The 13,826-nt window shown below is 37.1% G+C and overlaps 1 protein-coding gene across 6 annotated transcripts in view; it reads right to left on the minus strand.

Moving 5' to 3' along the window:
- The window catches only part of MLLT6 (MLLT6, PHD finger containing), a 121,724-nt gene that overhangs the window by 28,032 nt on the left and 79,866 nt on the right, over positions 1-13,826 (minus strand). For 5 of the 6 annotated variants that reach the window (XR_015696431.1, XM_087713539.1, XM_087713542.1 and 2 more), the window contains 2 exons: positions 5,852-6,029; positions 3,888-4,487 (listed from right to left, as the gene is read on the minus strand). Coding sequence is in view for 5 of the 6 variants with exons in the window: in XM_087713539.1 (XP_087569665.1) it covers positions 3,888-4,487; positions 5,852-6,029 (778 nt within the window). In the remaining variant the exon portion in view is untranslated. The remainder of the gene's footprint in view (positions 1-3,887; positions 4,488-5,851; positions 6,030-13,826) is intronic. The other variant, XM_087713541.1, reaches the window with a different exon arrangement.

The following is a 13,826-nucleotide window of genomic DNA, read 5'->3' on the forward strand; positions in this document are numbered from 1 at the left end:
TGACTAATAGAAGTACGTCTCTAAAAAGGCTGAACTAGTGTAACTACAATGTGCTGTTTTTGCTAACTTAAAATATTCCATTCCATTCAAAGAACTGGAAGGGTTATCCTGTCTTGTGCTCTCCCAAGAGGCAATATTTTATTCATTTTTCATACCTACTTATATATTAACAAAACAAACAAAATGTAAAAAAAAGTTATGACATTTATGTAGTTACTTACCAAGCACATCTAAATTATATTAAAGTAACCAAAATATTTTTACAACTCCCAAGGTATGTCACAACTTTTGAATACCTCTAATGTTCGGAAATTGAAAGCTGAAAAATTTGACATGCCCTAAATAGTAACTAGAAGCATTCCCCAATATTTTGACATCCATATCTGTTGGCAATGGATGCCTGAAGATAGCTCTGATTGCAACTCTCAACATCCATACTATTGACTCAAATATCTAGGGTTGAGGTGAATTGGGGTTTCCAAACAGCCACAGCTTGCCAGTGCCTCCTTCCAATTGGGTTTATGTCTAAGGCAGGACTAGAAATCAGTTTCACAATTTTTAACCTGATGCCCTAACAGCTCTTTTATACAGAACTGTAATTTTATTGATTGAGCTCACCCAGCAGCAATTTTATGAAAGGAAAAAAGCCCCAGGGTACTGATGAAAAGAAACCCAATTTCCTACACTTCTTACTATATTACTTACACTACAGAAAAGAGACTACTACATTCTCTTGCACCTTATGCCTATAGATTCAACCAACCATCCAGTTATTATAACCCACTTGTTCAGATATCTTAACCGGGATTGAGACCTATGTCTTCTTATGCACCTTCCATACCTCCTTCTTTACTTTGTCTGCATAGATCTGAAATAACTCTCCACTAATATTCTGCCCATACAGATGGCTGCTGCCTACGCAGCAAACCATGAAGGGCATTAAAAAAAGTAGAAAGAGGATGACAAGAATTTGGCAAGCAGAAAAGCATCTGCCCCTATTCTCACTTCCATTTAAATGGATCCTGGCATTCTTGTGGTATTTGTCTAATCAGAGCGCAGGTTTGGATGCTACTTCAGATGCATTGCTCTGCATGCAACAAATTGTGCTTAAAAACAACCCTTGGTCTACAGTTTCAGTCCTCTGAGAACTGGTCTTCGTGGAAGATTCTGTACTCAGAGGCCACTGTAATGTATGTCAAAAATCAGGACTGTGGTTGTCAGGCAGACCCACCAGACATAAAAAGCCTCCCTTTCTTTGAACACAATAGAGGGAGGGAAAAGAAGGGTGGGTGGGAGGAAATCTATTGCCAGGGGCTGAGATTATAGAAGGCTTGTGGTTTGTAACAGCTCCGCCCTGAAAAATAATTACATCCTGAATTCTCTCTCCTTTTCTTCCTTGGCTCCTCCCCTGCCCTGAAGTAGAGAAAGTAAAAGGCTGCAGTCACTAGGAAACCAGGGAGATGCTAACGTCCAACTCTTCCCGCCTCCCTTTTCTTCCTTCTTCTTTCTACTTACTGTGACCTGAATAGAAGTGCTTGAGAGCAAGCCAGATATCAGCAAAGCAGTTGCCAAGTAAGCGAGCCATAACATGCTCAGCCTTGAGGTTCTTTACTCTTAACCCTTTCTTGCAAAGTTCACAAGTAATCATCCTAAGAACAGGTGAGTTCATTACCGGAATGAGCCCCCACCCCACTTGCTTTCTTTAGCTTCTCAAGAATCAAGAAAACGTGCAATTTCAACTTATGTAGGGATGTTGGAGAAGCAGCAGGTATCATGTGGAAAAGATTAACAGCAGTTGTATCGACTGGGCTGCAATCTTTAAATAGGTCTACCTGGCAGCCAGACCACTGAGACAAAGGAAGAAATTGAATACATTAGATTCTGCTGTCTGCCTTCTTTTAATGAGTTGTGCATAAGATTCTACAAAAGCAAGAGAAAACTAGTGATGGAGCATAAATGAGGGTGCTTTTGAGAATCTTAGCTATTTTTTAAAAAATTAAAATTAATATCATCCAATTGATAAAAAGCTTTAAAAGAATAAAAACATCACATACAAAGTATCTTTTATCCTACAGTGATGATTCAAAAATAGGCAATCTTTTGAAGTAGGATTATCATTTGAATGGGAAATTAGTCAGTGTTTCAATCAATGGGATAATAAACAAGTGTGAGTGTGGGAGGTCTTGTCTTATTTAAAGAACGAAATTCTGGGTAATGTATTCACAAAACAGGTATGTGGAAGTATGTGATGGCTTGAACAAAGGAGATTTCCTAGGACCTCCAAAAAACAATTGTTGATGTTCATCAAGTTAATATGGTTACGAAGTTATTTTCAAAGAGAGTGAACTTCCACTGTCTGGCAGATTGTGTACAATGGAGGCCATTCAAAACCATTGTTACATTCCCAAGAATAATCAATCAACCAAGATCACATCAAGAGGAAGGTGTATAATACTTTGGGAAGCTTCAAACAACAACAGGTTAACATAAAGTCCTCTTTTCCATTGATAAAATGTTAAGTGTTCAGGGGAGAATAAAGGGGAGAATAAAGAATAATGAAGGTATGCATGACAGGGTTGCAAGGAGAAAACCACTGTTCTTCAAAAAGAACCTTGCTATCCATTTACAATTAGTAAAACCACGAGTAATTCAAAGGATTAGAAAAAATTTCTGTGCATCACTGACATCAAAGAACTTTTTGGCTTCAATTAAAATGGTTGTGTTTGGTAGAAGAATCCAACCTGTGAAACAGGGTGGTAGACCAATAGTTGGATATTAACTTACTTTCATTAATAAAAAGGCTGACGCAATACTTTGTTTGCTTTTTATGTGGATGATTCCAAATATGGTGTGGTATTGGGAAGTCAAGCAGAGAGAGCATTGCAAAAATGGCAATGTATAGCTTACTGTACACCTGGCTAACATCTGTTCACCATCTCTTCTTGAACTACTTTCTGAAGTGAGAAAAGCTGTGTGAAACTGAGGAATCTACAAACTATGTGAAAATCTAAGGGATCTATAAATCTCATTCAGATAAGATCCCTCCCCTTCAAACTACTTCACAAAGGTAACTGTGTTTGAGAATCATTAGCATCCAGGCTATAACTCATCGGTTATAGAATTATTTGATTGCCTAGCAAACAGCTCATTTCGCATTAAGAAACACAGATAGCCATGATTAATAAGCCTAGAAACAAACCATCCAGTATAAATCAGTTAATGGGCATAAACAGTAACCAATACAGCTGAGGAACTTTGAAGAGTCAGACCTATGATAAAGGAAAAGCAGTACTTCACAATTTATAAGACACAGTTAATTCTTCTTGTTTTGTGAGTTGTGCATTGTGTGTATAAACTTGCTTTTTTCTATTATTTTGGCCTTCAAGGGCAATAGGGATATATGATTGTGACATCACTTAGCAGTGATAAGTTTCCCTCAGTTTTAGAGATGTGATGGAGTTACAAGAACAGTAAGTGATACCGAAAGCACAGTAGTGTTTGGCTTGGGCAATTACAAATTAATTAAGAAACTAAGATGATTTTGTGCTGGTAGAAACAGAGCACTCCTGAGATTAAATCATTAGTTGCTAGATTCATACAATAATCTAAGCTATGAATTGAGATTTAAAAAGCTGGGTTCACAAGTCACATTTGAGCCAAGACCAAACAACCACATTATTGATTAACATAATATATTTTCCCAGTCATCTTTCGATTGTTTATGCTTTTAATAAGAGTTCTCAATCAGAGTCAATCTGGAGGGGGGGGGGGAAATTCTAGTAAATATATCATTGCATTATCTCTTATCTCATTTTCTCAGGATCACAAATCCTATGTTTGAATCAAGCAAAACATGTAGCATCCTGGAGGAGGAGCATGTTTCCTACCTGATCCCATAAGTGGTGATTCTAGGCTGAGGCTTGGAAGGGTGGATCCATGGCTGAATGAACGTGAAGACCCACTGATGCTGGAGCTGACCAGGGAACTCCCAGAGAAAGGCAAAGAAGAGGCAGCTGGAGGGCCAACCAGTTGGGTACCTGGCACTTCTTTATTCTTGCTACCCTTGGGCCTTCCTGGTCCATGCTTGCTTTTCTTATTGGTCTTGTGCTTTTTTTCTTTCACGACCTCTACGTCTTCCCCACTAAGAGACGGCATGCGCTTGTGGCTGCTGCCACTGCTGACTCCACCACTCGCACTTGGGGTGCCACCAGTAGAGTTGGAGGTCTTGTAGTCCATAGGGGAAGCATCCCGTCCCCTCTGCTGACTCACGGCTGAGGTGGAGAAACGCATGATGGAGCCAAAACCTGAAAAGATCACCTTCTGCTCAAAGACATCACTTTTCTGCCCTTCAGACAATGGAGAGCAGTGGGCGGAAGACGAGGATGAAGAGATAGGTTTGTGGTATTTTTCTTCCTCAGGTGGCTGCTGCTCAAGCTTTGGAAAGGTTACAAAGTCCTGGGAGAAGGGCAAGGAGCTGCATGAGGTACCTGAAAGGGGAACAAGCAGAATCCTGAAATTTACAGCAAGCTGACAGGAGATGTTTTAGCTACAGCTCTCACATGTATCTCAGCTACTGTCTGCTCATCACAATTTAATCAATTCAAAGCTACAATTAATTCCTGATCCTATTAATAAACTAAAATTTAGCTTTTGTGAAGTAATTGCATGCATTTACATTCATGGGCCATGTCACCTTTCGCTCCATTATGTATAATAAATAAGCTCTATCTTGAAGTGATCTAATAATATATTTGGGCCACATTTTGCTATTTACAAACAGCTAGTCCTCATTTAGTGGCCTTTTGCAATTACAAGTGATGAAAAAGTAATCTTTGGATATTTGTATTTATATGACTTTTGTGAGTCAATAAAGCAAAAGAAAGATGAACTTAGATTATAAGCACAGTCACAATTTCACGTAGTGATTGCTTCATTTAACGATTGAGTTGCCAGTCTCTAACCAAGGACTACTTGTAGTAGATATAGAAAATGTTTGGAATTAGTGAGAAATGTTAGATGTGAGCCTTACTATATGGTTTCAAACTGAGTGTATGTACTATGTCAGTTAAACGTTATCTTATTCTTGCTTTACTATGAGGAGGTACAATTGGACTTTTAAGTGCACATTGCATTTTTTGTTGTGTATATATGATATATTGTCATATGTACCGTATAGATTCTTAGCTATATGTACTTAATTAAGTCATTATTACTGCTACTACTTATATAGCATATTATCTCCATTTCAGAGATACAGAGAGAGCAATAATCACTTCCCTAAAATGACTAATTAGAGCGATGGATCTTGATCCACACTATCAATACACTATCAATGGTCAAAAAAAGGAGAGTGGCAACCAGGGTCTAATTGTCTAAAGAAATGAAAAAAAAGTCAAATATACCTAAATTACATAATTGATATATGTTGTGTTTACTTTTCTGGTATCATCCATCTGTATTCTGATAATCATCAGAGACAGGAAAGAACTTTGCAAGATATGGAAATCTAACTATCCGTTGATCAGCTCTACTTCATCCATTTGAACAGATGAAAATTTACTGGGATTACCAACAATCCCTGAAGCTAAATTTGTATGTGTAAGAGTTAGGGAGGGTGGGGAGAGAAAAGAAAGAAAACTTGCTTGGACTTACTTCTGGTCAATGCACAGCAGGAAGAGAATTAATAATAGGCCTCCTCCCTAAGAGGAGCCAAAGGTAATGTAAAATAGTGAAGACTTATCTACCATTTAGAAGACTTGCCCACCTGCCATTCAATAAAGCCTAGCTAATTCAGTATATTAGTCCCTATATCTTCCCCTTCCCATTCTTCCTATTTCTTTCTGTTCTTCACCTGCTGGTGGAAATGTTACACTGGATGAAGATGAGCCAAAACCTATAGAGCTTTTCCCACTTCCAGACTTCTTGGTTTTGTGGCTTGTGCCATGGCTTGAAGATCTTTTGCCTTTCACCTCCGACCTGATGATCTCTGAGGCTTCTTTACTGCTCTCGTGGTGGTTGGTGGAGCTCTGCTGAAATGAACAAATAAGGGAGTTCAGAAGTCATGTGTTGAAGATTTTTGTCACATATGTTACTGCATGGCATATTTTATTTTTCAAAAATATTTGCTCATAATGCCTAAGAAGAGGCAATGATCTGCATCACCAAAATGACAGCCTCAGAAATTGTTTCTCATTCTGGATCCTGGGTGAAAAATATTGTGTTTTCTTCCATGGACGAGTATTTTAAAACTCAAATGAGGACCTGCCAGAAAAAGGCATACTAGCCTTTGCTTAAAATGAGTATCACTGCCTGAAGCATTTCATCCGCTGTCATATAGTTCTTACTTTTAGCAAAATATTCCTAGAGCCTAGTCCAGATCCATTTGTTAATGTTACTAAGAATCACCTTGATGATATGGAAGGGGATGTTATATAAATCATTAAAAAAATCTTATCATTTGAACCCATGGATTTCATTCCCGTGAAAATAAAAATTGTTCCATAGAAGCATTTGGGAATTCTCAGAGTTATAATATCAAAAAATCTAGTGGATGCCATTGTGAAGTTAGGAGATGATGAATTTAAACAGGATTAATAATGCATAGCCTTATAATAACCATTTACAAAAGAACAAAACACTCATACAACAATCTCTTTGTCTCTCTCTCAAATTTATATAGCTGTTGATCTCACAATAACTGACTGTGTGTGGATATAACCATAACAACTGCAGGTAAAATAACATTAGAATTAACCTATGATCATCCAGAAGCAGCATAGGTCAAGCATATTTATAGGATTTGTCTACAAATATGTAAATACACCCAGCAGGTTGGAAAACTAAAAAGAGGAAGAGTAAGTTCTCCAATCTGCTTTCAACATGTTATATATGTGATAGATTTAATAGTGTCTCATGTTTTTTCTTCCTGTTTTCCTTCTAAAACTGGTCTCTGAAAGATTTCTCTCCTATATCTCAGATAGTATCTTCAAGCAAAACTTCTAAATTATCTTATTCTTGCTTTACCATGAGGAGGAACAATTGGACTTTTAAGTGCACATTGCATTTTTTATTGTTTATATGATATGATATATTGTCATATGTAGTTGATATTACTATTACTTATATAGCACTTATTATCTTCTGTGTGGTTAATGCAATTAATATTTTATGTTTAATATTTATGTCCATGTGCCCATGTCATTGTGGGGCATTTTTTAAATTTCTTTTAAGCAAACATTCAAACAGTCAAGCTTTCCTCTCCCTATTTTATTTTTGAACTGCTGCTCAATCACCCATATCAGCATTAATGTAAAATTATATGATACAGAATTGCCAGGGAAAGCCATAACTTGGATTTTACTGTTCCAGAGGTTATAACCAATATAAACCATGTAAATATTGTTTTACTATTCTTTCAGGATTATTTCAATAATTCCTATTCAAGTTTCCTAATTAAATAAGGGATCATACTTAATCATCTTTTTCCATGTCATTTTAGCCCCACATATTTTGTGATGTACAACTGGAAGCAATTTATCTATCAGCTGATTTACAGCTGGTTTTGCAGTTCTTCAAGCAAAAAACAATGTTTGGAAAAACCCAGGGACGAAGCTTTAAAAGGAGTATAAACTGAAACAATGAATAACAATAAGGTGGAAGGTGGAAGACCAACAGTGAAACAAAAAATACACCTTGGGTGCTCTGCAACAGATACAGCAATTATACATTAGAATCAGAGATAATCCTGCATGGGCAATTTACTTGAGTGATATAATTTTGAGAAGACAATCTCTCTCCTTCTGCTCTCTACACAATACACTAATTGTGTACAACTGTATTATTAGTTGAATAAAAATCTACTGCATTTTCTCTGTTACGTCAATCAACCAGTTCTATGCAATATGCATTCCAGATGAGAACATGAAAATCGGAACTTGAAAATCCTGAAGTTCTATAATTTCTCCAAGAATATAACTCTTTGAATGAATATAGATAGTCCTTGACTTACAACCATTTGTTTAATGGCTGTTCACAGTTACGACATCACTGAAAAAAGTAAACTATGATAAATTCTTAACACTTATGACCGTTGCAGCATCTCCCGAATTCACAAGATCAAATTTCAGGTGCATGGCAACTGGCATGTATTTATGACAGTTGCAGCGTCCAGTCATCTTGGGATTGTCGTTTGCAACCTTCCTAGGGAGCTTCTGACAAACGAAGTCAGTAAGGGAAGCCAGATTGCTTAACAACCACATGAATCATTTAACAACTGCATTGATTTGTTTAACAATCATGGTAAAAAAATGATTGTAAATTGGGGCATGAGTCACTTAACAACTGTCTTGCTTAGTAATGGAAATTTTGTCTTCAATTCTGGTCATAGATTGAGGACTACCTGTAATCAACCAAGTTGATTTATATATTCAGTTGGATCTGTAACAATCTCTTTGAGTCTCCTAAACATTGCAGAGGCCAATAGAATGGAAGACAATGCAAGGATGGTGCAAGTATTCCTTGAAGAAATGCTATATACTTATATATACATATACATATACACACATATATATATATCTCAAAACCATCACACATCCATCAAGCTAATTCAGAAAACTGACCTCATTAACTACTCCCTTTCAGAGAGAAATACGAAGGAGGGTTTCCTCCTTATCAGTTCCTCTCTGCTAATGTACATTGGAAGCTATTCACAATACATGCAAAGTTATAGGAATGCAGAGAGGCGCATGTTGGGGGTGGAAATAACTCAGAAACCACATCAAAGACCTTTTAAAAGCCACAATGCCAAAAGATGACTGAAATAATAGTAATGTATTAATGCCGGGCCAAAATGTGATTCCAAAATGAACCTTAAACGGAAAATTCATTAAATTTTCAAACAGCCAACAGAAAGACCCAGCTGTTTTCAGAGATTACGGATGAGAAGCTCAGACTTTTCCATTAAAGTTCAAACATAACAACCAATTTAGGAAGCAAACTGTTTGCCATTCTTTTCAAGGGTGTCACTTTTGCATGGCCTGACTGACAATTGTCCTTTAAATTTCACCATTTAAAATAAACGAGAAGTCTTAGTTTTCCAACTTGCTTTCCTGTTACAAGGTCTTTTTCTGCCATGAATTTTGCTGCCAAACTCAGAGTGGGTGCTCTATATTGGGTCGGGGTGGGGGTAGTGGAGAGTCTGTGGCCCTTCAGATGCCACTAATCTACTATTCCCAGCAGTGCAGCAAGCACAATCAATAGTGGGGATAGTAGTAAATTCTGGAGGACCAGAATTTCTATTCTATTTAAATCTTATTCAGTTCAATTACGTATTTTGTGTTTATGGCAAACACTTTTCATTTAGGCACCATTAAGCGTCTTTCTTCATCCTTTCTGATTGCTTCTTTCTTTTGCTGTCAGATCCCTTCCTACCTTAATAGCTGTTGCATTTGCCTACTTTACTACACTACTGTCACTGCCTCTATCTTAAAATATTGTGGCATAGATTTAATTCCATGAACCTGTTACAGCTACCAGCTACAGCCAGACAGGCTCCCAGCCATTTGGATTTTGGCCAATCTACTAGCTGGATGACAGCAACTGGAATAGCTTCAGTGGGGCATAAGACAGACAGCCACTAGTAAGGATTTGCTTTTTGCTTCAACCCTTTGGAAACATGACTGAACTTTTTTGAGCTCTTCACCATCAACTCTCTGAGTTGCAAGATCAGCAATATTCAGAGAGTAAATAATAATACAGATGTAGAAACATCAACCACACACAGTCAATAAATATTAACACATAAGCTATCACTTGAGAGAAAATTATACCCTGTATCAGTCAATACTCCTGCATATTCTGTCCTGTGAGTCACTTTCGAATAGAATAGCAGAGTTGGAACCAAGAGGACCTTCTCTTGTGAAATGAATTTAAGGAGTTACTCCAACTAGAGAATATAAGAGTAGGGAAGGGAGAGTGCACAAAAGCCACTGAAGGCAGAGCTGTGCACTATGGTTTAGATTAGGTCTGCTGGGAGTAAGAGGAGGAAGAGAGAACAATGAACAATCTAAATCAGACAAGAGTGCCCCACATTCAAACAGAGATGCCATGGAACAACTCATGAAGCCAAAAATTAGCTGGGAAGAAAGAAATGCCTAGAGAGATAGAGCTTCAGGAGGTTTGTCCATATTTCTGGAATAAAACTTCATCCTCTCTCCTGTTTCAAGACATTATGGTACACAGAAGTGGGTTCCTGCCGGTTTGGACTGGTTCAGTGAACCGGTAGTTGTTTGCTGGCCTGGGCCGCTGGAGTTGGCCGTGATCCAGGCCTGCCACACCTCTCAACTGGTTCCCCGATTGGGGCGGCATGTTCCCCCCCATTTTTCAATGTTCTGCACATGCACAGACCTATTTATGAGCAACTGCACACGTGTGCGGAGCATTGCGCGCACACTGAACCAGCAGTAATGCCGGCAGCAACCCACTCCTAACTGTACAGTATGTATACCGGAGATGACTGAATGTGCCTCCAAGTAGCCCAGCCAAAATGACTCTCATGCATCCATAATTTCAAAACATAATGTAGGTATGATATTGGAAACTGTAGCCAGTGCAAAGCTTTGCAATTCACCTCCTAAAGGAAGTAATTTATCAGGAACAAATTGCACCTATTTACTACCAATCTCAGTGCAAGTTTAACTTAGAGCTAATCAGATCTCTGATAGCTGCCAGAATTGAAAGTAATTTTTTTTCCAGGAACAAATCTCCCGAAGTTCTCCTTAACAGCTTTTATGAAGGAGAAAACAGTCACAATACAGACATTCTAACAACTGAACTACTTCCAGTTTAAAACTGACTATATATACAGCAGGGAAGACACTTTCTGAGCCTCTTTCTTTAAAGTGCATTGGAGGGGACGCATATATGGTATCTGTTCTTTGATAAAAGAGGAATTTTAATATTTATTAAATTGTTTACATTGAGGTTGCTTGAATCCTTATTAGCATAAGAATTGATTCCTAAATCAAGCATTACAAACTTCATATCCAAGTAATTTCCCCCCTCTTGCAATACAAACCAGCTTGTCTATTAAAAAACAAACTTCTTGAGAATGTCACATTTGGCAGAAATTCATTATAAGCCCATTTTTGATACAGTGCCCAATTGTAAAATTGTCTCATTTTTAAAATTAAAATTGGTGTCACATCTTACAAGCTTTTATCGCCATAAATATTTTCTCAGGCTTTCAGTTAAATTTGTAGTGCTATGTTTAGTATCCTGCTATTGATACTTCAGTTACTCTGTATTACATTATGAGTTTTGAAGTTACTTTAAGATAATCATTTCAAATATTTATATCTCTCTCTGCCGAGTTCTAGGTGGCTTAGAACATCTATAAATCACAGAAAAAAAATAATAAAGTAGCATCAAAACACAATAAAAATGTTTAAATATAACATTTTAAATTTTAGCTTGATAAAAAGAGACACAAGACAACTGAATATCCCATTGAAAACTAAAATCTTCACAAGTTTTAACAACAGAGGAGTTGTCTCTATGTTTGATGAAATGGCTTATTATACTGTACGCTGTTTTTTTCCATTCCCTAATTTGAGGTTGTGTTATAAATGATAGTGAGTTATATATTTTATAAATAAAATGAATGAGGCAATTTTTAAAGATTGGGCCGACTTTTGCTAAGAGAAACAAATATGAAATGGAATCTCCATCTTTAAGGCATGCTATAGATTTCATTTGCATTTTAATGTGAACCTAATTAAGTTATACTTCTCACAACAAATTTGATGGTATATTTAAAGCAAAGTGTTAAAATGTGTATGTTTGGATGGAAAATGTGTAAACTTATGAAAATAAAATGGAAAAAACTCTAAATAATATATCTTGCAAAATATATATGTGAGGTAACATTCTATTTAAAATAGGTCAAATGCATACAAATACTTAAAATATGTACTTAAAAAAAACACAGATTGATATGGAAATGGGTTGTGACACATTTGAAATGGGAAACTGAATGAACCAAAATTTTATTTTTCATTTTTAACTATACGAATTAAAGAACCAAGTTATAGAGATTGATTTAGGAGAAGGTATGAATCCAACAGGGTGACAGAACAATTCTAATCATTTGCTTTAATCAGCTGTGTTACAATTTTACACACACACACACACACACACACACACACACACACACACACACACACACACACATCCAGGCCTATTTTATTATTTTGGAGCTCCACGGCATGGCCAGCGATGGTGACGTGGTAATGGTGCCAAAAAAGATGATATTAAAAAAAAAATTGGCACTTGCTTGGTTACATTTTGTTTATTTTATGCTGCCCATATCTCCTACAAGGAAATTCTGCTTTAGACCAGGATTGATTTCAGAGATCAATAGATCTGTGCACAAATCAGTGACCTCTATGATTCAAACTGATGCCTCAACTTTTGGTTGTGTCTGATGATGCAAAGGAGGGACCAATCAGAAAATCAATAATGTGTCTCAACCAACCAGAAATAATATATTTTAATCAGGGGGGGAAAAATACCAGAAACTGAGCCAAAAATAATATGTCTCAACAAACAGCTTGCAAAGGATAAGAAGGGCATTTGGGAGAATTGCAGAGGTTAGAACATTTCAGGGGTGGTAGGAGGAGGAGGATCTGAAGGAAAAAAAATGAAAACAAAAATACAGCATGACTAATGTTTGTAGTTTTTAGGGACATTAACACATGTACAGATATTAATATGGTAGCCATATAGGGCTTTGAGAGAAGGTTTTCCTCTTCTTTCTTATGCAGCTGTTCCACCTGTTCTACCTTTCTCCATGGTGAATCATAGCTTCTCTTAGATTAATGCTTAAACCTTTCTTTGCAGAATTCCCATAGAGAAACAGTGGTCATTTGAAAGGGACAGTTAAAAAGGGGTTGCAGGACCTGAGCCTATGTGGTGCAGTGGTTAAATGCAGCACTGCAGGCTACTTCAGCTGACTGCAGTTCTGCAGTTCGGCTGTTCAAATCTCACTGGCTCAGGGTTGACTCAGCCTTCCATCCTTCCGAGGTGGGTAAAATGAGGACCCGGATTGTTGTTGGGGGCAATATGCTGACTCTGTAAACCGCTTAGAGAGGGCTGAAAGCCCTATGAAGCGGTATATAAGTCTAACTGCTATTGCTATTGCTTTAACAATTAAGGAAGGGGGGGGTGTCATCGTGGAAGTATTTGTTAAAAATAAATAAGTAAACTCTAGAAAAACCTGTCACAGGAGGAATAAATGCAGTCTAGAACAGAAAAAAGAGCCAGAATAGACCATCCCTGATTTTAGATGGTTATTTCTGGAATCAGATTCAATCTTTGAAAAAGTCAAAAGTCTTTGTACAATCCATGGGGACTAATCATGTCATTATAGAGAAGCCATGGACCACAGAAGATATTATGTATTCATATTTTTTGGTTGCATAATCTTTCTCGGGATTGTTAAAATGTTCCCACCCTCCAAAAATATTTTTTGTTTTGTTTTTGGGTGGGTTTTTTTGTATTTTTGTTTTCTCTAACTTTTTTTGTTTCTCTAACTACAAATTGCTTATATTGCTTTCAAGTGTGTGGATACCACTATTTTAACTACATTTCTACAAGTGAAACAATTAACCAAATTTTGAAGTGATTTTTTTTTGGGGGGGGTTGTTGTTAAATTTTCAACCACACTAAACTGGACAGCTATGACTTAATTCAAAATGTGCATCCAGGTCTCGCCTCCTCTCCCTGTAGTTTTGTTTCTGTCATGCAGCATTCTGTGCCACTGAGCATGA

Source organism: Thamnophis sirtalis, unplaced genomic scaffold (assembly GCF_051295495.1).
Source record: "Thamnophis sirtalis isolate CommonGarterSnake01/CBP01778 unplaced genomic scaffold, rThaSir2_p1.2 scaffold_4, whole genome shotgun sequence".
Taxonomy (NCBI): domain Eukaryota; kingdom Metazoa; phylum Chordata; class Lepidosauria; order Squamata; family Natricidae; genus Thamnophis; species Thamnophis sirtalis.